We start from the raw sequence: 24383 nt of genomic DNA, 5'->3' as shown, positions 1-24383 counted from the left end.
GTGATGACTCTGCAATAATATGTCTGCACCGAAGAGGTGGGGACCCACGTGATGAAGTTTATACTGGCATAACAGATTGAGTAATAGACAGGTAAGAGGTGAGCCAAGTTTCTTCACTAGAGGAAAGGTGACACCAGATCTCTGTCTGACATATTAGCTTTGGGTAGAGTAAAAGGTGAAGAATACAGGCTCTGTTTACATGGAACGTTAACCCATTTCCCTGACAGTAATTTCTGACATGTTCGTAATTCCTCGTCTTCTAAGAACCACGATCTGTTTTCTTATTTTTCCATTTAAAGACACCATTGCTGTTTCCATAAAATGAACCAAAAACAAAAGTGTGGACTGAAATTACAAAAAAAATTAATAAATAAATAAAAAAACACAATTCTGAAACTTTTTTTTTTTTTTTTTAAACTTTGTTTATTGAGTTTTCACATTATATAAATAAAGAGAACCAAGTAATGCGAAAAAGTAACGGTATACGAACAGGCATAAGCGGGTAGCGCAGTACCCTGAATGCCACAACAAATATGTAATATACAGAAAAGCAAGAATTAGTATTCAGCCTACCAGGCCAAAATGTTCCTTCTGACCGCTCACACCGAAACATTCACAAGCATTCCTGGACAGACAACAACATTAAACTGTAACAGAGGACCAAGGCACATAAAACGGGAAACATCAAGGAAGGGCATGACATAAAGGAAAGTGAGGGGAAAGAAAGAGAAGAAGAGAAGAAGAAAAGAAATGTCAATGAGACCAGGTGAGGGGAAGGTATAAAAGCAGATAGCCACCCTAAGCTCGCCTGACAACCCGGATTCCTTAGCCCACTCCATCTGGAAGGCGAAGCGGTCCCAGAGTACCACTGAGTGAGGCCCTACAATACCATTCCGTATGGCGGAAAGGCATGACAAATGCCTCAATTTGAGATCTATCCAAATGAGCTACCATAAATGTGCGCCATTTGGCAAAAAATTTCTTAGCATTCCGTTCCCTATGTCTCTCCGTATCCAATCTGTCAAACTCCAGAAAGGCTGTTAACTCCGCCAGCACGTCTGACAATGCCGGCATTCGCGAGTGGATCCACTCCCTGAGAATAACTCGTTTAGCCACCAGTAGGATCACATGAACAAAACGCGGCACAGTACGCATTCCAGCCGCCTCAGCTATCTCCGGGCCGACAGATTGGAAAAGGAGAGCTTGAGGGGTCATAGGGACCCTAATTTTCCAGTAACGAGCAATGTAGTGCACTACATCTGTCCAAAAGGTCCGTGAGAAGGAGCAGCTCCATATCCCATGATAAAAATCAGTACCAGGGCTAGAGCACTTAGGACAAGACACAATCCTGTCTGGGCACGAGGGGGTGGCCAGGAGATTGAAGCCCAGGTAGCCATGATGCATCAATTTAAAATAAGTCTCCCTCCAACGCTCACTTATGACATTAGCTCTGACTTTGTTCCAACCCTCCAATATTTTTTGGCGTAGGTCCTCATCTGGCACAATGGACTCCCATTTGTGAAACACTGCAGTTCGAGAAATTTTTAAGAAATAAGTATTGAGGCTCATATATAAGTGTGAGAGAGACAACTTACGGGCTTGAGAGCCCACCAAATCCTCAAAGGATGAGGGGCACACTTCAGAAGCAGGCTTGCGAAGGTGAGATTGGCAAAAAGAGAGAAGTTGGGAGACCTGAAGGAAATGAGTCGAGGGTAAGGAGAAATCAGACAAGATTTCCTGGGGGCGTAACCATCGCTTTTCCTCCACATGCATGAGCTGCCTAGCTACTCTGAGCCCTTTCTGTCGCCAAGCCGAGAATAAACTACTTTCCACCCCCTGCGGAAACTCAGGATGTCCCCACAGGTCCAGGCGCCCAGACAGCAGAAAAGGCAAATTAAATGCCTTACGAACCGCCTTCCAGGTCACAATGGTGTCCCTCACCACTAGGGAACGTTTTATGTGGGTCGGGAGGCGAGGGATGCGTGTGTGTAGGCAAGCCGAAAGCTTTCATGGGAAGACCAGGTCTGCCTCTAAAGGGTAATTAGAATGATAACTAGATTCGTGGATCCAGTCCAATACATGCCTGAACAAGCAGGCCAAGTTTTAACCGCGAACGTTGGGAAAACCAACCCCGCCATCAGGAGAACGTAGCATCAACTTTTGTAACGCTATTCTCAGTCGCCGACCGGCCCACACAAAACGAGTAAAAGCCCTGTTGAGATCATTTATATGTGTGTGTTTAAGCAGCAATGGTAAAGTCTGAAGGTGGTACAACATGCGGGGGAAACTTATCATTTTTACTAAATGGCAGCGACCCAGAAAGGAGAGGGGAAGGTGGGACCAACGGTGAAGTTCGTCTGTGATTGTCTTGAAAAGGGGAGGGTAATTAAGGGTGTATAAGGAGGAAGGGAGTTTCCCTATGTTGATCCCTAAGTACGTTATATGGTTTTTAATGATGACAGGTGGTATACCCATAGCCGTCCAATAGGAGGCCGGTTTGGGTGGGCCCAGGGGTAGAGCTTCACTTTTCAAGGGGTTAATTTTATAGCCAGAGAATTGGCCAAAATGTTCTAGAGTGGAATTCAGGGGGCCATAATGATCACTCGGGTTTGCCAGGAAAATCAAAACGTCGTCCGCAAAGAGAGTCAACTTGACCTCCGTTCGCTGGATCCGGACCCCACTAAACAGAGCGGAATCCTCCAGGTATCTCGCCAAGGGTTCAAGAGCCAAATTGAAAAGGAGAGGGGAAAGGGGGCAGCCCTGTCTCGTTCCTTTGTGGAGCAGAAAAGTCTGAGAGAGAAAGCCCGATGTGTGTACTCGGGCCTGTGGGGAGGAATATAACCCCCCTAAGAAAGTGCGGAAGGGGCCCGTAATTCCCATCTTGTCCAGCACCATCCCCAGCCAGTCCCATCGGACATTATCGAAGGCCTTTTCAGCGTCGAGAGCTAGTAACAAGGGCGATTCCCCTGGCTGAGGATGGTGATGAACCCTATCTAGAACCGTCAGCACCTTACGTAAGTTAGAGACGGCTGACCTACCTCGCACAAAACCAACTTGCGAGGGCCCAATAAGCAAAGGGAGGAATGCACTAAGGCGATCCGCCAGCATTTTGGACGCCAACTTAAAATCCTGGTTTATGAGCGAGATAGGCCGGTAGGAGTGCGGTTGAAGAGGATCTTTGTTCGGTTTCAGCAATAATTTAATGGTGGCCACATTGGTATGTAGGGGCAGGGAACCCGTGTGTAATAGATGATTAAAGTAACGCGTCAATGGAGTCACCACGTTATCCTTCAGCACCTTAAAAAACTCTCCCGTGAACCCATCGGGTCCCGGGGCTTCTCCACTGTGCAAGTTCTTAATAGCGTGCGTCACCTCAGCCTCTGAAAAGTCCGCACTCAAGATCATACGTTGATCATCAGTCAAAGACGGTAAACGAAGTGACTCCAGAAACGCCCCACCCAAAGACATGTCGGCCGTGTGACTAGAATAAAGTGTCTTATAGAAATCCCGAAATATGGTGTTAATCACTTTCGGGTCAGAATGGGCCCCACCCTGGGCATCTCGTAAGGAAGGGAAACGCTGAGGGGGGCGTCTGCCCTTTGCCAGGCGTGCAAGGAGGCGTCCCGACTTGTTCCCGAACCGGAAAAGTTCGGCCTTAAATTTTGAAAAAGATGCCAGGCATTTGCGTTCTGACCAAAGGTCAAAAGTGGCCTTAGCCTCCTTCCACGCATGCAGAGCCGAGGCCGTGGGACAGGTGACATAGTTAGTGTAAGCTGTTTGGAGCACCTTGCTCGATTCTTGGAAGTGGTGGAGGGACTTCTTTTTTACAGTGGACATGAACGCGATCAATCGACCTCTAAGCACAAATTTGGCAGACTCCCAATATAAGGGAGCATCATTTACATGAGCAGAATTGTCCCACGAGAATTCCATCCACCAGCTGCGCAGAAAATCGACAAAGTTGTCATCTTTAGTCATATACGCCGGGAACCTCCATTGAAAATCGCTCCCTTTCGGATACGCATCCGTCAGGGAGAGAGAGATGGGGGAATGGTCAGAAATGACCATGTCATGTAACTCTGTGCTATCTACCCTGGAAAGGAGCTCGGGGGAAGTAAGGAGATAATCTATCCGAGACCAAGAGGAGTGACTGTGGGAATAATGAGTAAAATCCGTGCTGTCAGGATGTGTCAATCTCCAGGGGTCCCGCAATCCAGACGAGTCTAGGAAGAGGGAGAAGGTCTTGTCACTTTGTCGAACCTGAGAACGGTCAGCAGTTCCCCCTCTGCGGTCCTCAGCCAGGGAGGCTACAGCGTTCATATCACCCCCCACTATTTTGTTGGATATGGGATCACAAAGAACACGAGTCCCGACATCGTGGAAGTAGGCCTTGTTATCACCATTAGGAGCATAACAGTTATAAATGCTATAATCATGGCCATCGTGTCTCACGTGAACCCACGCCCAACGTCCATTGTCGTCCGTCACCTTGGCAACCACCACTCCTCCAAAGCCCCTACCAATCAGGATAAGCACCCCAGCCTTACCACCTACTGCTGGGGCCCCAATTACTTCCCCAACCCACAATCTCTGCATACGAACCATATCCTCCGTGGATAGATGAGTCTCCTGCAACAGGGCAACGTCCGGCCGCAATCTCTTAAGATGGCGAAGAACTTGGGTCCGTTTGTTGGGTGAACGCAAGCCTTTAACGTTCCACGAAACCAGTCTCATCTTGGAGAAGGGACAAGAGGTAAAGACCTGGAAAGAGAGAATAGGAGGGGAGAGATGGACAAAAAAAAATTAAAATTAAAAATAAAAAAATAAATTAAAAAAAAATAAAAAAAATAAATTAAAAAAATTAAAATAAAAAAAAGGGTGAATTAGGATGAAGACGGGAAGTAGGAGGGTTAAGGGAAGGACAAAACGGTAAAAATTTGACAGGGGGAACACCAGGACGGGACAAACAGAACAGGACAAACACACAAAAACAAAAGAAAAAAAACACTCACACCGCTCCCTGACACTAGGCAGACCTAGTAGGGTGAAAGAAAATTAGGTTGGCTAAACAGTAAAATAAAGCAATGCACAGGAACTTGGAGCACTACAATGAAAATAGCAACTGACACGTGTACTTGGGCACTTTAGCAAGTGCCTAACACTGTGTTCGGGACGTCCTTTTTTCTACCCCCGCTAGAGGACCCTCATCCCCCGGCCTAAACAGAACACTCCGGGCTAAGCAACAAACCCATGACCAAGCAGTACAAACCCCACTCAAATCAAATAACAATAGTGAAGGACGCTCTGACAGCACACAATCCCAAACCAGACCCCTGAGAATACAAGGCATATGGGAACGAGGGTAAGGTTCCAGGAGAATAGCGGCAAAAGGACAAACTAGGGGAACCACATCCACCCCACCCGCCCCCCGAACCATCCCAGTTCCCAACAAAATGGCAGTCCAGGAAGTTCGTGAAAGGCACCCAAGGTAGTGCACTGGCTCAGGGGGAAATACCCCAGACACCCGTCCGGAACAGTCGTTCAATCAAGACGGTATAGTCATTCAGCTCTTTGGGCACCCCCCGAATGAGCCAACTTAGGGCTGGAGGCGGGCATGGCTTCTCTGCGGGATCGGGGGCTCTTCCCCCCACGAGCCCCCCTGGCTGGGCTGCGAAGCGCCATCTCCGCTGCGTACGGGTTGTGGAATACTGAAGAAGTCCCATCCTCATGAAAGACTCGGAGAGTAGCCGGGTACTGGAGGTGAAACTTTAGTTTCCGCTGGAACAGCTCGGTGCACACACCACTAAATTCATGCCTCCGTTTCGCCACAGGCGCCGAGAAGTCCTCAAAGAGAAGCACTGGACAACCGCGAATCATCAGGGGGGAAGTGCGCCTTCTGAAGGCGCGCATTACGGCCTGACGGTCGTTGTAATCCAGAAGTTTAAAGATAACCTGACGCGGTTTAGTACGGGAGGCCATTTGTGAGGAGGTCAGATGCTGTTCCTGCGACCCGCGATCCGGGCCCAACCGATGAGCTCGTTCAACTCTGCAATAATAGTCCAGACCCAGGGCCTCCGAGAGCTCCACTTCACATATCCTTTGTAAATCCAGTAACTGCACCTGTTCGGAGAGCCCCACAAGCCGCAAGTTGTTACGCCTGGACCTATTTTCCAAGTCATCCAACTTCGCCCACAAGGCGCTGTTTTCTTTCTGCAGCTCAGTGATAGTACCCGACTGGGATAGAAAATCCCGCTGTAAAGATTTAACATCAGTTTGAATGGACGCCACCGTATTATTAGTGGTCGCAAGTTCAGTACGCAACAGCTGGAAAGACTTTTGTAGGGAAGCTTCCAGGGAGAGTTGAATGCTGGGCATGATTCTGGCTGTGACCTCTGCAGCAAGTTGTTTAAAATCCAAGGCTGAGGTTGGCAGCGTAGGGGTTAATGCAGGAGCAGCAGCAGATGGAAGGGGCAGCAGACCAGCATCCCGAGAGTCATCAGAAAGCAAGCTGGGCGGGGAAGCTGGAAGTGTGCTTTCCCCCACACAACCAGAGTGCAGCACAGAAGGGGTTAATTCCCAAAAAGAAGATTTTTCTTCAGGCACCCTTTCTCTCAGTGAAGGAGAAGCCTCAGGGGATGAATGGCAGGCAGGGTCATGTATTGGAGCAGAGGGAGCAGGCGGCTGTAGATTAGGAGCATTAACCCCCCTCCCTCCTGACTCACCGCGACACTGCAGGAAGTCCTTGCTGGGGCTCTCGTGGCGCTCTGCCGCCGCCGCATTGCTGGGGGAATCAGCTGGTATCCCCTGAGTCCCATTGCCAGAGGGAGCTGGCAGAAGAGCCGAAGGAGCAGGTAGCTGAGCAGTGGGAAGGTGCCTGTCACGTTCCTCAGTGACACCGCGGCCGAGGTCCGGGCAGCTTCTCCCGCGCTGCGCCGCCATATGCAGAGAGGAGGCCGCCTGGCAGGAGAGGAGCGGAGCCGGGTCCTTCTGCGAACTGCGGAGGAGATATCGCTCCATCCGGGTCCTGGTATGAGAGGGGAGGTCGGGGTGACTGTTGCGGACACCGTGGGGCTGAACCGCGATCTTATATGCAGGTCGGGGCCGGGAGATGCAGGGAGCTCGCTCAGCCGCATCTAGCCAGGGCAGCGCCGGAACCGGAAGTCTCAATTCTGAAACTTTTGATAGATTTCATTTTACTCTGTTTGCTTTGCAGTAAAACTGACATGTTACATTTATTCAGCATGTCATTAAGACTACTGCCATACCCAAGTTAAAGGGGTACTCCCCTGGAAAAACATTTTGTCTTAAATCAACTGGTGCCAGAAAGTTAAACAGATTTGTAAATTGCTTCTATTAAAAAATCTTAATCCTTCCAATACTTATCAGCTGCTGTTGTGATCCACAGGAAGTTGTTTTCTTTTTTAATTTCCTTTCTGTCTGACCACAGTTCTCTCTGCTGACAACTCTGTCCATTTTAGGAACTGTCTGAAGCAGGATAGGTGTCTATGCTAGATTGCTATGTGGATTTTCTCCTACTCTGGACAATTCCTAAAATGGAAGCAGTTCCTAATATAGCAGCTGATAAGTACTGGAAGGATTAAGTTAACCAGATTTGTAAATTACTTTTATTATGCTCTAGAGGAAATTGTGTAGTTCTTTTCTGTCTGTCCACAGTGCTCTCTGCTGACACCTGTTACGCCGAGCGCTCCGGGTCCCCGCTCCTCCCCGAAGCGCTCGCAGCGTTCTCTTATTCACAGCGCACCGGTCAGACCTGCTGACCGGGTGCGCTGCGATATTGCTCCCAGCCGGGATGCGATTCGCGATGCGGGACGCGCCCGCTCGCGATGCGCATCTCGGCTCCCGTACCTGACCCGTTCCCCGTCTGTGTTGTCCCGGCGCGCGTGGCCCCGCTCCTTAGGGCGTGCGCGCCGGGTCTCTGTGATTTAAAGAGCCACTGCGCCACTGATTGGCGCAGCAGGCCTAATCAGTATCCTCACCTGTGCACTCCCTACTTATACCTCACTTCTCCTGCACTCCCTTGCCGGATCTTGTTGCCCTTGCGCCAGTGAAAGCCTTCCTTGAGTGTTCCTAGCCTGTGTTCCAGACCTCCTGCCGTTGCCCCTGACTACGATCCTTGCTGCCTGCCCTGACCTTCTGCTACGTCCGACCTTGCTCTTGCCTTATCCCTTGTACCATGCCTATCTCAGCAGTCAGAGAGGTTGAGCCGTTGCCGGTGGATACGACCTGGTTGCTACCGCCGCTGCAAGACCATCCTGTTTGCGGCGGGCTCTGGTGAAAACCAGTAGCAACTTAGAACCGGTCCACCGACACGGTCCACGTCAATCCCTCTCTGAAACAGATGATCCACCTCCAGCCTGCCGAATCGTGACAGTAGATCCGGCCATGGATTCCGCTGAGGTGCCGCTGTCAAGTCTTGCCGACATTTCCACGGTGATCGCCCAGCAATCCCTAATGATCACCCAACTTCAGTCACAGTTACAGCAGCTGCTACCGCAGATACAGCAACTTCAGTCACAGACACAGCAGCTGCAACAGCAACTACCATCTCCTCCGCCGGCTCCTGCACCTCCTCCGCAGCGAGCGGCCGCTCCCAAACCCCGCTTGTCCCTGCCGGACAAATTTGATGGGGACTCTAGACTCTGCCGTGGTCTCCTGTCTGGGAAGGCCCTGCCATGGGCCACACCGCTCGGAGCACCTCTCTCACAGTATCCTTTGCAAAATACCTCTGTGCCTCCCGCCGAGGAGGCTATGCAAGTGGATAGGTCTCGCCTGACCCCTGAAGAGAGGACTCGCCGCAGAAATAAAGATTTACATCTATACTGCACTGTGCGTTACCGCACAGGATCCCTGCTCATGAGCATGGAACTGCATCTCGAAAAAATTGAACGTTTTGTTTTGCCCAAATGCTCCTCTGAAGTCCTCCTCGGTCTGCCATGGCTCCAACGCCACTCTTCTACCCTTGTCTGGACCACCGGGGAGATCAAGAGCTGGGGTGTTTCTTGCCACAGAAAATGCCTCACGTCTGCTCCCAGTCCCGTCAGTCTAACCTCAGTGTCTCCTCCTTTACCTGGTCTCCCCAAGGCCTATCTGGACTATGCTGTGTCTCCTCCTCATAGCCCCCGTTCTGTTAACACTCTGCCCCGTGCCAAGCTTTACCCTCTTCCCTCCCTCCCCACTCCCACGCCTTCTTGTTTGCCCGCTGTTGATGAGGTTTCCCGGGGCTTCGCCACCGTCTGGAAAAAGACTCTAAAATCCCTCATACTAGCCTCATCCCAGGTGAAGAAGCATGCCGAAAAAAAAAGAAGAACTCCTCCTGTTTTTGTGTGGCTCTCCACCAAGTATATCCGCTTCCGTGTCCCCAGTTTTAATCTGGGACCACGTTATCTTGGACCCTTTGTAGTTAAGTGCCCAGAGGAGAGATGTTGGGAACCTGAGGACAACATCCTGGACAAAAGTCTTATCCTCAGGTTCTCAGGCTCCAAGAAGAGGGGGAGACCCAAGGGGGGGGGGGGGGGTACTGTTACGCCGAGCGCTCCGGGTCCCCGCTCCTCCCCGAAGCGCTCGCAGCGTTCTCTTATTCACAGCGCCCCGGTCAGACCTGCTGACCGGGTGCGCTGCGATATTGCTCCCAGCCGGGATGCGATTCGCGATGCGGGACGCGCCCGCTCGCGATGCGCATCTCGGCTCCCGTACCTGACCCGTTCCCCGTCTGTGTCCCGGCACGCGCGGCCCAGCTCCTTAGGGCACGAGCGCCGGGTCTCTGTGATTTAAAGGGCCACTGCGCCACTGATTGGCGCAGCAGGCCTAATCAGTATCCTCACCTGTGCACTCCCTACTTATACCTCACTTCCCCTGCACTCCCTTGCCGGATCTTTTTGCCCTTGTGCCAGTGAAAGCCTTCCTTGAGTGTTCCTAGCCTGTGTTCCAGACCTCCTGCCGTTGCCCCTGACTACGATTCTTGCTGCCTGCCCTGACCTTCTGCTACGTTCGACCTTGCTCTTGCCTTATCCCTTGTACCATGCCTATCTCAGCAGTCAGAGAGGTTGAGCCGTTGCCGGTGGATACGACCTGGTTGCTTCCGCCGCTGCAAGACCATCCTGCTTTGCGCGGGCTCTAGTGAAAACCAGTAGCAACTTAGAACCGGTCCACCGACACGGTCCACGCCAATCCCTCTCTGACACAGAGGATCCACCTCCAGCCTGCCGAATCGTGAAAACACCTCTGTCTGTCTCAGGGACTGTCCAGAGCAGGAGCAAATCCCCATAGCAAACCTCTCCTGCTCTGGACATTTCCTGACATGGAGAGAGGTGTCAGCAGAGAGCACTGTGGTCAGACTGAAAAGAACTACACAACTTCCTCTGGAGCATAGAGCAGCTGATAAGTGCTGGAAGGATTAAGATTTTTAAATAGAAGTAATTTACAAATTTTGGCACCAGGTTATTAAGAATGTTTTCCAGTGGAGTGCCCCTTTAATTTTGTGATATTGTACTTATTTGAAATAAATAAATAAATATACTTTGAATCACAATATTCTGACCCATGTCATTTATTTTTAATTTTTTCAACTATAAAATATATACATTTGATATGTAATAGCTAATTTTTTTCGCACCGTAATCATTACTTTTTATTGTTACCTTTTTGGAGTAGATCAGATTTATGAAGGCTTTCTTGAATCAATAGTCTTTTCTCTCTTTCTCCAAAATGGTGGCCACAATGCAGTGCATGGGGCTTTATTAGCTTCTTAAACTCACCCCTATGCTGTGTCCTCATAGGCCTGGGAGCTGTATTGCATATAATGCAGAGCAATGATTGGAGAACCTGTGGTCATGTGATATTGCCGATAGCTGCAAGGTATGCTGGGCTATACTGACATAATTTCAGTGTTCCCAAAACTTCCTCCTTTCACCTGTCCTGCCATTATTACTGCCGTTGCCAAGCTTGCATGAGCTAAGCCTGTGAACGGTGAACAGTTTTCTCCCCAAACAGTCACATGCTTACATATACTGTACATCACTTAGTCCATATCTACTGCACTCTAAATATTAGTCTCGGCTACCTCCTAACAGCAACATTGTGCCCAAAACTGCCATTCCGCCATGTTGAACAAACAAATTTATTTGCTGGAGATCTTGCTTTGAATTTGCAGAACCCCTGTGAAAATTCCACAACAACATCTATAGGTCTGTGCTGCCAATTCACTATTAAAAATAAATCCCTATAAAAAAAAAATGTTACCGGTACATATTGTCACCGACTGTAGAATAGTTAAAGGGGTTCCCTGCCCCTATACATCTTATCCCCCTTAGAGCATCGGGTTCAGCATCGAAGGCTTGTGACATCACGGCCGCGCACCACTCTTGATGTTGTGGTCACGCCCCCTCAATGCAAGTCTATGGGAGGGGGCGTGGCAGCCACCACGCCCCCTCTTATAGACTTGCATTGAGGGGGAATGGGCGCAACATCACAAGCAGGCACGACCTTGACGTCACAAGCCTCCGCCCCTCATCGCCAGTCATCCGGCATGTCGCGAAGTTCGCATCGTACACCGGATGTCTGGGGTGCCGCAGCCAAGATCACGGGGGTCCCTTGCAATCAGACATTTTATAACATGTCTAGGGGCGGAGTACCCCTTTAACCTGTATTTTTGCAATTCATTTATTTACTTTTTCAATACGCTAACAATTAAATGGTGCCATTGAAACATAATACTTATCCCAGAAAAAAAATGATCTTCTTACATCTACTTTATTGGAAGATCAAATTTTTTTATTGCTGTTGGAATGCAGTTGAAGCTTGAGTAAAAGGGTATTTTTCACATTAGAAGGCTGGTTGCATATTTTAGAGATGTTTACTCCATATTATGGGGTGGAGCAGACTATCCTAGTTAATGATCCTCCAAAGGTTTAAAAGCCAAGTATTCATGATGTGAGGACAGAAGATCGGAGAGTCCACGGCTGAACTATATCTACTGAACTCTTCGCACTGCACAAAGTAGGATACAACATTTTATTTATTTATTCATTAATTTATTCTCATTTATTAAACCTAACTTACACTCAGTGGGACATACCTAAATGCTTTTACAGGCTATGTTTCCACACCGTTTTTTGTCTACATTTTAACCCATTTACGCAAAATCAGGTACATGTACCTGACAATTAGCGGTGACTTCCCACAATATTAGGTACATGTACCTGATGGAAATAAACTGTCACAGCGCCGCCGGGTGCTGTGACAGTTTATTGAGCTCGGCTGTGCTGCACAGCGGAGCCTCCCTGATGCCGGCCAGGGACCAATCGCAGCGGTCCCCAGCCGGCGATCTCTGCTATTGATCCGTTAGTACAAAGCTGTGCTCAGATCCTGAATTAACCCTGTCTATAAGGGTAAAAGAGGGAGGGAGCTCCCTCTGTCACCCATCGGCACTCTGCAACTCTGAAAGCAGAGGGCCGATGGTTGCCATGGCAACTGGAGGACTGACAGTGGCCTCCCTTGTCATGGCAACAGATCAGTCTTTACCCAAGTAGTGACTGATCTATCCTATATCTATGACAGACATAGGCCTAATTCAATGGAGTACAGATTTGTACTCCATTGAATTATGTGTATAATAATAATAATAATAATAATAATAAAAAAAAAGGAAAATGTGAAAAAAAAATTTAAAAAAAAATTAAAAAATTTGAAAAAATAGTAAAAGAATGATATATATATATATATATATATATAATATACCCGAAAACACACCCAAAAAGAGTCCAAACACACCCAAAAACATCAACATGTCCCACAAAAAAGAGTCCTCACACAATCGCATCAGTCAAAAAATTAAAAAGTTATGGCCCACAGAATACGGCTACTCACAAAAGGTTTTTTTTTTTTTTTCACAAAAATAGTTTTTATGCTATAAATGAACTAAAATTTGGTATCGCCATAACCATAACAACCTGCAGAGTAAAGATAACATGTCATTTATACCGCTTGACAAACAACCTACATTTTTTTATAAATAAACAACCGCAGAATAGATTTTTTTATGTATAACACCTCATAAAAATTTTTATAAAAAACTATCAGAGTATCACCCCAGAATGGTACCAATGAAAGCGTCAACTTGTCTCCCAAAAATATTTTTGCACCCCAAGGCCTCTTTGACTTTATATGATGCCAACAAATAATCCTAAACTAAAATGACGCCCCAAAATCCACACACCACGGCTTCATGTCTGAGTGAGAGACACGTAGCGCAAAAAGGCCACATATGGGATATTTCTAAGTACTTCAGAATTCAGGGAATAAATCTTGAGTTTTATTTATTTGTCAACACCTACTGTGCTACAGAAAAAAATTGAATAAAATGAAAAATCTTTAAAAAAAAAATGAAATTTTAAAATACAGCCTCCACTTTGCTTTCATTTCTGTGAAATGCCTAAGGGGTTAAAAACTTATTTAATGTCATTCTGACTACTTTAAGGGGTGCAGTTTATAAAATGGGGTGATTTAAGGGGGTATCTAACATACAGGCCCCTCAATTCCACTTCAGAACTGAACTGGTCCCTGAAAAATCCGATTTTGACATTTTCTTGAAAATCTGGAAAATTCCTGCTAATCTTATAAACCTTCTAACATTCAAAAAAAGTTAAAGAATGTTTATCAAATGACGGGAACATAAAGTAGACATATTGTAGATGTGAATTAATCATTAATTTGGTGCGATATGACTATTTATCGTGCGGGCAGAAAATGTAGTCTAGAAAATTTTTCATATTTTTCGCAGAATTTGGGATTTTTTTATTTACAAAAACCACAAAATATATCAATCAAAATTTACCACTAGTGTAAAGTACAATATGTCACAAAAAAAACAATCTCAGAATTGCTTTCATAAGTAAAAGCGTTCCAAAGTTATTACCAAATAAGTTGATGAATGTGAGATTTTGAAACTTTGCCTTGGTCATTAAGGTCAAAACCTTATTTTTCTTTATTTGAAATTTAAATCAAACTTTGAGTGTCCCAGACCCCAGCGTGTTGGTACAAAGGTCCAAATCTCACAAGCCCCCACAGCGGCATCAGTAAACCATATATTGCCTGAATTACACAGCCTGGAGTTGGCTTCACAATCCCCCCAAAAAAACACAACAATTTTAGAAATTTTTGAAAAAGATTTTGGATAGCGGGTGCTACCTGTGAGAAAATTTGAAATTCCCAGACCCAGGCCCAGCAGCGCCATTAGTAAACCATATATTGCCTGAATGACACAGCCTGGAGTTGGCTGATGCATGAGGAGACCATTGAAATGTCTGATTTTTTAATTTGAAATTTAAATCAAACTTTGAGTGCCCTGGACCCCAGCGTGTGGGTACGAAGGACCAAATCCAACAAGCCCCCACAGGGCTCATGTGGCCGTGAGATGTAGGCGCAATGTCTCCATTGCCCTGACCGGCCATTTTTTTTTGTACCTTTGTTTAAGAACAAGCGCATATCCAAGAGTCCAGAAGATTATTTTTGACAATTTTAATAAAAAAAATCACACACAATAAGCGTTCAATGGTGTAATGGTTATTATTCTGGAAAATTCAAGTTTATTACTGAGAAAATTATCATAAAATTTGAAAAAAACAGTACACAACAGTGATTGCACCATAAATGTTGAAATTTTAATTAAGCATGTATGTATCTATTTCACAAATCGTAAAATTAAAGGCCCAAGCCCAGAAGCATCATGAAGGCAAGTAGTTCCTAAAAGACACAGGAGCAGTCAGGAATAGGCATCAGCAGTACCCAAGAGGCTTTCATAACCCCTTACATTGCACGATCAATCGCGAGATCAAGCAATAACAGGAGTGTGATGCCCTCAGATGTCTGGGGCTGCACATGCGCTACACTGAACGGACCAGCGTGTGTCTATCCTTCACTGACAAGTGCGGGTAACCCGCTCAACCCCGTTCATGATAGGGATCAGGGATTGCAATTATTTGCCATGAAAGAAGAATCACAACTAAGTGCGGGTCATAAGCTCGGGTTCGTTAAGTCCCTGGCCTTTGTACACACCGCCTGTCTCTTCTACCGATTGGATGGTTTAGTGAGGTGCTCGGATCGGCCCTGGCGGGGTAGGAGACGGCCCTGGCAGAGCGCCGAGAATTTAAAGATCATTGTGGAAATTAGCATTAAGCATGTATTAGCTACTGCTAAACTTCCAAAAATTAAACGCCCAAGGCCAGAAGCGTCAGTGAGGCATGTAGTTCCTGAAAGACACAGGATGAGCCAGGAGCAGGCATTCGCAGTACCCAAGAGGGTTTTATAACCCCTTACATGTAAAGATCAATGTTGAAATTTGCATTAAGCATGTATTTAGCTACTGCTAAAAATCCAAAAATTAAAGGCCCAAGGGCAGAAGCATCAGTAAGGCAAGTAGTTCCTGAAAGAAACAGGATGAGTCAGGAGCAGGCATTCACAGTACCCAAGAGGGTTTCATAAACCCTTACATTTAAAGATCAATGTTGAAATTTGCATTAAGCATGTATTTAGCCCATGCTAAACATCCAAAATTAAAGAGCCAAGGCCCGAAGCATCTGTTAGGCAAGTAGTTCCCGAAAGACACAAGATGAGCCAGGAGCAGGAATTTGCAGTACCCAACAGGGCTTCATAACCCCTTACATTTAAAGATCAATGTTGAAATTTGCATTAAGCATGTATTTAGCTACTGCTAAACATCCAAAAATTTAAGGCCCAAGGCCCGAAGCATCTATGAGGCATGTAGTTCCTGAAAGACACAGGATGAGAATGGAGAAGGCATTCGCAGTACCCAAGAAGGTTTCATAACCTCTTACATGTAAAGATCAATGTTGAAATTTGCATTAAGAATGTATTTAGCTACTGCTAAACATTCAAAAATTAAAAGGCCCAAGGCCAGAAGCATCAGTGAGGCAAGTAGTTCCTGAAAGACACAGGATGAGTCAGGAGAAGGCATTCGCAGTACCAAAGAGTGTTTCATAACCCTAATTGATAACCCAAGAGGGTTTCATAACCATAATTGGGAAGTGTTGGTGTAGCAGCATGGTCAAATCTACTCTTAGGCATCTGGCATTGGTGACTGGGAATCCTGGCTGATCCATCCTTGATTCAACTTCACAAATGTCAGTCTCTCCACATTTTTAGTGGACAGACAAGTTCACCTTGGGGTGACTATGGCCCCGGCCGCACTAAACACCCGCTCTGATGACACACTACTGGCCGGGCAGGACAGCTTTTCCAGGGCAAACTCTGCTAGTTGTGGCCATAAATCAAGTTTGGCTGCCCAGAAGTCCAGCGGATCTTCAATGGTTGTTGGCATGGCCATGTCAAGGTATGCCACCACCTGCTGGCTCAGGTCCTGCTCCATGTCTACCTGCTGCTGATGAGTTGCTTCACTATGCGGGTGAGGAAAGCTATCCATCAGCGACTATAGACTCAGGCTGCTGCTGACTGAGCTGGTACTGCTCCTGCCACCCCATCCCTCCCCAGCAGCCATGGCAGTGGAAGGTGAGCGCAGGGGGCCCCCCGAGTCAGACCTGCGAGTGGATGGACCATGTGGCCGATAGGCATCGGCCAATTGACTACGTAGGATCTCTCTGTAGTAGGTCAGTTTGTCCTCCCTCTCAGTGGATATAAAAAAGGCCCCCATTCTGGGACGGTAGCGAGGGTCTAATAAGGTGGAGATCCAGAAGTCATCCCGCTGACGAATTTTGACAATTCAGGGGTCACTACGCAAGCAACTAAGCATGCATCGTGCCATTTGCGCCAGTGACTCAGATGGACTACCTGCCTCCATCTCCACTGCATACTGCCATGGTGTGTCTGGGTCCTCTGTCTCGCCTTCCTCATAACCCTCCACCTCCTCTGGCTGCTCCTGCTCCTCCTCTCCTGTCCGATGACTAGAAACACCGGCCATCTCATCCAACCTAAACTGTGCTCCACTCTGCCCCTCCTCCTCCTCCTCCAGTTAAGCCCCCACAGGGCTTATGTAGCCTTGAGATGTAGGCGCAACGTCTCCATTGCCGTTACCAGCCATCGTTTCAATAATTTCTTGTAGGAAATGTAGGAGTGGAATTACATTGTTCATGGCGTAATCCAGGCGACTCACAAATAATGTGGCTTCCTCAAAGGGCCTCAGCAAACGGCAGGTGTCACGTATGGGCTGCACTGGATTCCATTGAAGTTACTCAGGGGAGTACTCCTATCTGCTTGGATCATCAAGAAATTGGTGATGGCTTTTCATTGTTCGTATAGTCTATCCAACATATGGAGGGTGGAATTCCAACGTGTGGCAACGTCACAAATAAGACTATGTTGTGGGATACCGTTCTGACGCTGCAGCTCAAGGAAGGTGTGCCCTGTGGTGTACGAGTGGCTGAAGTGCATGCACAATTTCCTTGCCATTTTCAGGATGTTTTGAAAATGGAGTGAAGACTTGAGGAAGTGCTTGACAACCAGATTCAACACATGTGCCATGAAGGGCGCATGTTTCACACTTCCTTGTCGCAGCGCAGACACAATGTTCTTCCCGTTGTCGGTCACCATGGTTCCCATTTCCAGATTTCGTGGAGTAAGCCATACTCGGATTTCTTTACTAATGAATTTTAGCAGTTCCTCCCCTGTGTGACTCCGTTCGCCAAGGCAAACCATGTGAAGAACAGCTTGACACCGCCGTGCCCTACACACATGGTACGATGAAGGGCCACCGAGATTTGGACATGCAGTGGAGGGCGAGGACACGGTGGAGGATGAGGAGGCGGCGTCACACACTGTAACAGGACCAACTGCCTGAGAGCAAGAGCGTGGAGGAGGAAGGTGTGACCTGTCCAAGTTGCTGTTGTGGCTGTGCAGGAACCACATTTACCCAGCGGGCCGTAAAAGACAAGTATTGTCCCTGCCCGTAGTTACAGCTCCACACGTCGGCGCTGCCGTGCACTTTTGAACACACCGACAGGCTCAAGGACTGGCCCTCCTTCTCTTGTACAAACTTATGCAGGGTTGTTTCTGCCTTCTTCGCAAAGAAATGACAGCTTGGGACTCTCCACCTCGGCTAGGCACAAGCCATCAATTCTCTGAGTCCACCACTTGAAAAGGGAGGTACTGCAGCACCAGCAACTTGAACAGGAGAACATTCAACTTCTGCGCCGGTGGATGAGTGGGCGCATACTGTTGTCTCTTGGACATGGCTTCGCCGATGGATTGTTGGCAGAATGGCTGACTAAAAGCGGGAGAAGCAGGAGCATCTGTAGCAACAGAAGGAGGGTTTGACACACAGCTCCCTTTGGCTGAGGTGGTGGAGCCTTGGCTGGATAAAGGAGGGAGCGGATGGCCACTGGGTGATGCAGCAAGCTGGACCACTACATCGGAGCCACGGTTCTCCCAGGCCGCTTTATGGTGGCGAAGCATGTGTTGACGCAGGGCCGTGGTGCCGTCATTGGGACCCTGGCCCCGCTTCACCTTCTGCCGACAGAGCTTTCATGTGTCTACGTGAACCGCCTCCGGATGCCTGATGAAAAACTGCCACACCGCTGAGTAGCTGATTTTTCCACCTACAGTCCGCACTCTAATTGACTGCTACTGGCGCGTCTCCAGGAACCCCTGTTCCATTACCTCCCGGAAAGGTAGGCTATCGCGAAGCAGGTGGCCTCCCCCGGGCACGTTTGGCTCCTGAATTTCCACTTCTGCCACCACGCTGACTGCCAACCGTGCTACCACCTTGCTGCCTCAAGGGCAACCTGCAACTCTCTTCTCCTGATGATGATGAAGCACCTTCTGCACCTGGCTCCCAATTGCGATCGGCTTCAACATCATCCACAGGTGTGTGCACGTCACTGATGTCCTCCTCAGGTTCCCCAACAGTGTCTGCTTCAGGACCCTGAACCCTTGCAACACCGCCTCCCACGTCACTCTCCGCATCACTACTTGGCCGCCTAGCGGAGCACGCGACGGATGTCTCCTCCCCTTCTTGGCTGGGCAGTAGCTGCAGACTGTCCTCTATTAGATCGTCCTCAGTGAATAGTGGAACTGAACCCACAGTATAAGATACTTCTCTAGGAGAGTGAACAGCATAGGTTAAAGGCAATGAGAGGACAGGGACTGCTCCCGAGCCATGCCAACTGAGGGTTGTGTCTGAGGAACCCACCGACTGTTGACTGGGGGTGTCAGATGTCACTTGTGATGATGCGGATGAGCGTGTTAACCAATCGACGACGGCAGATGGGTTGCTGGTCGAGACACGACCGCTGGCTGATAACGGAAGCTCAGGACTCTCGCTGCGACTCCTGCTGCCACTCGCCCCTAGTCTGCTGCCAAATCTGCCTGAAGTATTTAGGCCTCTGCCACTCCTCTGTGCACGTCATGGCACTTCTCTGCCTGACATACTTAATGCGTATATGAGGGTATTACAATAAGCTACACTACTCTTTAAACAGTATTTGTCTAGAACAGCAGCAGGTGATTACTTTTGTCTGTCCTTACACAGTATGTAGGCCCTTGACAGATTAACAATTACAAAATGGTACAATACTTGGATGTACGTATGCGGTATGCACTGATGAGGGCAGTAATATGCGCAACTATACGCAGAAAAAAATCTGTATTTTTGTAAAACACCAGCCGGTGAGTACTATTGTTTGGACTTTCACAGTATGTAGGCCCTTGACAGATTAACAGGTACAAAATGGTACACTACTTGGATGAACATATGCGGTATGCACTGATGAGGGCAGAAATTTGCGCAACAATACGCAGTAAAAAAAAATCTGTATTTTTGTAAAACACCAGCCGGTTAATACTATTGTTTGGACTTTCACATTATGTAGGACCTTGACAGATTAACAGGTACAAAATGGTACAATACTTGGATGTATGTATGCGGTATGCAATGAAGAGGGCAGTAATATGCGCAACTATACGCAGTAAAAAATCTGTATTTTTGTAAAACACCAGCCGGTGAATACTATTGTTTGGACTTTTAACAGAATGTAGGCCCTTGACAGATTAACAGGTACAAAATGGTACACTACTTGGATGTATGTATGCGGTATGCACTGATGAGGGCAGTAATATGCGCAACTATACGCAGTAAAAAAAATCTGTATTTTTGTAAAACACCAGCCGGTGAATACTATTATTTGGACTTTCACAGTATGTAGGCCCTTGACAGATTAACAGGTACAAAATGGTACACTACTTGGATGAACGTATGCGGTATGCACTGATGAGGGCAGAAATTTGCGCAACAATACGCAGTAAAAAATCTGTAATTTTGAAAAACACCAGCTGGTGAATACTATTGTTTGTACTTTCACAGAATGTAGGCCCTTGACAGATTAACAGGTTGGAAATGGTACAATACTTGGATGTACGTATGCGGTATGCAATGATGAGGGCAGAAATATGCGCAACAATACGCAGTTGAAAATCTGTATTTTTGTAAAACACCAGCTGGTGAGTACTTTTGTTTGGACTTTCACAGTATGTAGGCCCTTGACAGATTAACAGGTACAAAATGGTACACTACTTGGATGAACATATGCGGTATGCACTTATGAGGGCAGAAATTTGCGCAACAATACGCAGTAAAAAAAATCTGTATTTTTGTAAAACACCAGCCGGTTAATACTATCGTTTGGACTTTCACATTATGTAGGCCCTTGACAGATTAACAGTTACAAAATGGTACACTACTTGGATGTGCGTATGCGATATGCAATGAAGAGGGCAGTAATATGCGCAACTATACGCAGTAAAAAATCTGTATTTTTGTAAAACACCAGCCCTTACTGTGGCCTAACTATCAGTTGCAGTGGTACGATGTGGCATAAGCAATTCACACACACGCAGTTCCGTTCTCTCTATCTCTGAGTGCATGGATGAAATGAAGAAATGCAAGATGGCTGCCAATTATATAGAGCTGTGACATCACAGGGGTCAATGAATGCTGATAGGCTGCATCTCACATGTGATTCAGGGTCATCCCACCTACCTTCATTCCCGCCGCTGTCTCCCACCCTTCCATAATCCCCTGCCCCAAGTACTCACATGTGGTTGCGCCATTTTAGGTCTCCAATAGACTGGAACGCTGTAAAATGAAGTTTAATGAAGTCATTTGCGCATTGCAAATCGAATATTTCATGAAATTTGTAACGAATTCGGGTTCGTCAGCTTCGCTCATCTCTATCTGTAACCATTGAGACACATGAATCTGCATAGAAGCTGTAGACAGAAAATTAAAGAATATTATTTAATCGATACTCTGCAAAGTCGATTAAGTTTTAGATGCATTTGAGCAATAAACAAGTGTTGCAAAATCATGAACAGATAATTAAATGTAGACTATTATATTTATTCCCTTTTTAAATATGTGTGGACAAGAATCACTCATGTCCTGTCTTTTCTCACTCTACAGAGCTCACATTCACCATGGACCTGGTTGCGGTTCTCTTGGCCATCGTGGTCATTTTATTTTTGGCCAAAGCTTTTATGAACCAGAAATATGGAAATTACAAAAACTTCCCACCTGGACCAACACCTTTACCGATTATTGGAAATCTCCTCACAATCAACTTGTCAAAACCCCATAAAACATTCATGGAGGTAATACAGAAATCCTCTAATATAAAGCAGGGGTGCACAAACTTGTCTGTTCCCAGAGCCCATTGTAACATTTTACCACTTTCAGGGGCCAGATAACTTATTGGCATTCTTATTTGGTGCAATCTTGGCATATCAGAAGTTCATGCAATAAATGTGTCAAAGGTGAAAGTCTCAGAAGCACTTGAAAAGTTTTCAGACCCTTTCACTTTTTTCACATTTTGTTTTGCTGTGGCCTTGTACTATTTTTTTTTTTTTAAACACATGCTTTGGAAAGATGCACCCCATCTATGTAAAGTCTCACAGCTGTCAATGCACATCAGAGCAAAAATTAAAGGGGTACACCGCCACACTTAGAACCAACTCTTCCGAACACTGGAGCCGGTGCCGGGAGCTCGTGACATCATAGCCCTGCCCCCTCATTACGTCACATCCCACTCCCTCAATGCAAGTCTATGGGAGGGGGTGTGGTGGCTGTCACGCCACCTCCCATAGACTTGCATTGAGGGGGTGGGGTGTGACATCATGAGGGGTTGGTGCTATAACATCACATTTCCCAACGCCTGCTCCAGCGTTCAGAACAGTTTGTTCCAAACTCTGAGCAGCCAAGTACCCCTTTAAGTGGGAAAACTGTTTGTAGAGCTCAAAGACAGAATCTTGAGAAGGCTACAAAGTTCTTTAGAGCAGTGGCATAATTTCTAGATGGAAGAAGTCTGGAACAGCCGGGGCCTTTCCTAGAACTGTCTACCCCACCAAACTAAGTATTTGGGGAATTAGAGTGTTGGTAAGAGAGGTACCGAAGAACCCAATGGTCACTCTGGCTGAGCTCCAAAGATCCTGTGTGCCGATGGGGGAAACTTTCAGAAAGTCAACCATAACTGCAGCCTCCACAATCTGGACTTTATGGAAAAGTAACCAGAAATAAGCCTCTCCTCAGTATAAGACACAGGAAAGCCACTTGGAGTTTGTAAAATAACACTGTGAAAAACAGATTCTCTGTTCTGATGAAATCAAAATTGAACATTCTAGCCTCAATTCTGAGTTTCATGTCTGGAGGAAACCAGGCACTGCCCATCACCTGCCCAATACCTTCTCTACAGTGATCATGGTGGGGGCTGCATCATGTCTGGAGGAAACCAGGCACTGCCCATCACCTGCCCAATACCATCCCTACAGTGATCATGGTGGGGGCAGCATCGTGTCTGGAGGAAACCAGGCACTGCCCATCACCTGCCCAATACCATCCCTACAGTAATCATGGTGGGGGCAGCGTCATGTCTGGAGGAAACCAGGCACTGCCCATCACCTGCCCAATACCATCCCTACAGTGATCATGGTGGGGGCAGCATCATGTCTGAAGGAAACCAGGCACTGCCCATCACCTGCCCAATACCATCTCTACAGTGATCATGGTGGGGGCAGCATCATGTCTGGAGGAAACCAGGCATTGACCATCACCTACCCAATACCATCCCTACAGTGATCATGGTGGGGGCAGCATCGTGTCTGGAGGAAACCAGGCATTGACCATCACCTACCCAATACCATCCCTACAGTGATCATGGTGGGGGCAGCATCATATCTGGGGGAAACAAGGCACTGCCCATCACCTGCCCAATACCATCCCTACAGTGATCATGGTGGGGGCAGCATCATGTCTGGAGGAAACCAGGCATTGACCATCACCTACCCAATACCATCCCTACAGTGATCATGGTGGGGGCAGCATCATGTCTGGAGGAAACCAGGCACTGCCCATCTCCCTGCCCAATACATCCCTACAGTGATCATGGTGGGGGCAGCATCATGCTGTGGGCACAGAGAAACGGGTTAGAATTGAAAGCCGAATAGAGCAACATCATGACCACAGTGCACTCTGCTGACATCTCTGTCCATTTTAGGAACTGACCAGAGCAGCATATGTTTGCTATGGGGATTTTCACCTACTCCGGACAGTTCTGAAAATGGACAGAGGTGTCAGCAGAGAGCACTGTGCTTGTGATGTCAGCAGGGAGCTCTGTGTTCCAAAAAGAAATTAATTACTTCTGTAGTATTCAGCAGCTAATAAGTACTTGAAGGATTAAGATTTTTTTTATAGAAGTAATTTACAAACTTGTTTAACTTTCTTGCACCAGTTGATTTAAAAAAAAAAAAAAATAAATAAAAAGTCTTTCACCGGAGTATCCTTTTAATGAAAACCTGATCCAGAGCACTCCGGACCTCAGACTGGGATGAAGCTTTACCTTCATTCAGCACCCAAGAAGACTGGAGGCTGTAATCATGGCCCAAGGTGCTTCAAGTAAGGACTGAGTAAAGGGTCTAATGCAAGATTTTATTTTTTCCTTTTTTTTTATAAATAGGCAAAGATTTGTAACATTCTGTTGTCACTTTGTCATTTTAGGATATTGGGGAAAATGTATCAATACCTGTCCAGAGGAAAAGTTGCTGAGTTGCCCATAGCAACCAATCAGATCGCTTCTTTCAGTTTTCAGAGGCCTTGTTAAAAATGAAAGAAGCGATCTGATTGGTTGCTATGGGCAACTCAGCAACTTTTCCTCTGGACAGGTTTTGATAAATCTCTCTCATTGAGTGCAAATTGATGAAGTAAACCAGTCTAACCAACAGAATAAAGTCAACACATAATTTGTACTGCAGAATAAATCACATATAATAAATGGAGCCATTAAAATTTAACTGGTCCTGCAAAAAACAAAACATGTTGGAAAACAACATAATATCTACAAAAAGGTTAA

At 46.8% G+C, this 24383-nt stretch overlaps 1 protein-coding gene across 2 annotated transcripts in view; it reads left to right on the top strand.

Moving 5' to 3' along the window:
- LOC130361235 (cytochrome P450 2K6-like) overlaps positions 1-24383 on the top strand; it is an 84678-nt gene that overhangs the window by 26619 nt on the left and 33676 nt on the right. The window contains exons 1-2 of one of the 2 annotated variants that reach the window (XM_056563990.1): positions 11806-12015; positions 21446-21633. In XM_056563990.1, the coding sequence (XP_056419965.1) occupies positions 21460-21633 (174 nt within the window). In that variant the 5' untranslated portion in view covers positions 11806-12015; positions 21446-21459. Of the gene's footprint in view, positions 1-11805; positions 12016-21445; positions 21634-24383 lie in introns of those variants that run through there. The other variant, XM_056563991.1, reaches the window with a different exon arrangement.

Source organism: Hyla sarda, chromosome 3 (genome assembly GCF_029499605.1).
Source record: "Hyla sarda isolate aHylSar1 chromosome 3, aHylSar1.hap1, whole genome shotgun sequence".
Lineage (NCBI taxonomy): Eukaryota > Metazoa > Chordata > Amphibia > Anura > Hylidae > Hyla > Hyla sarda.
This window is presented reverse-complemented; position numbering and strand designations above follow the sequence as displayed.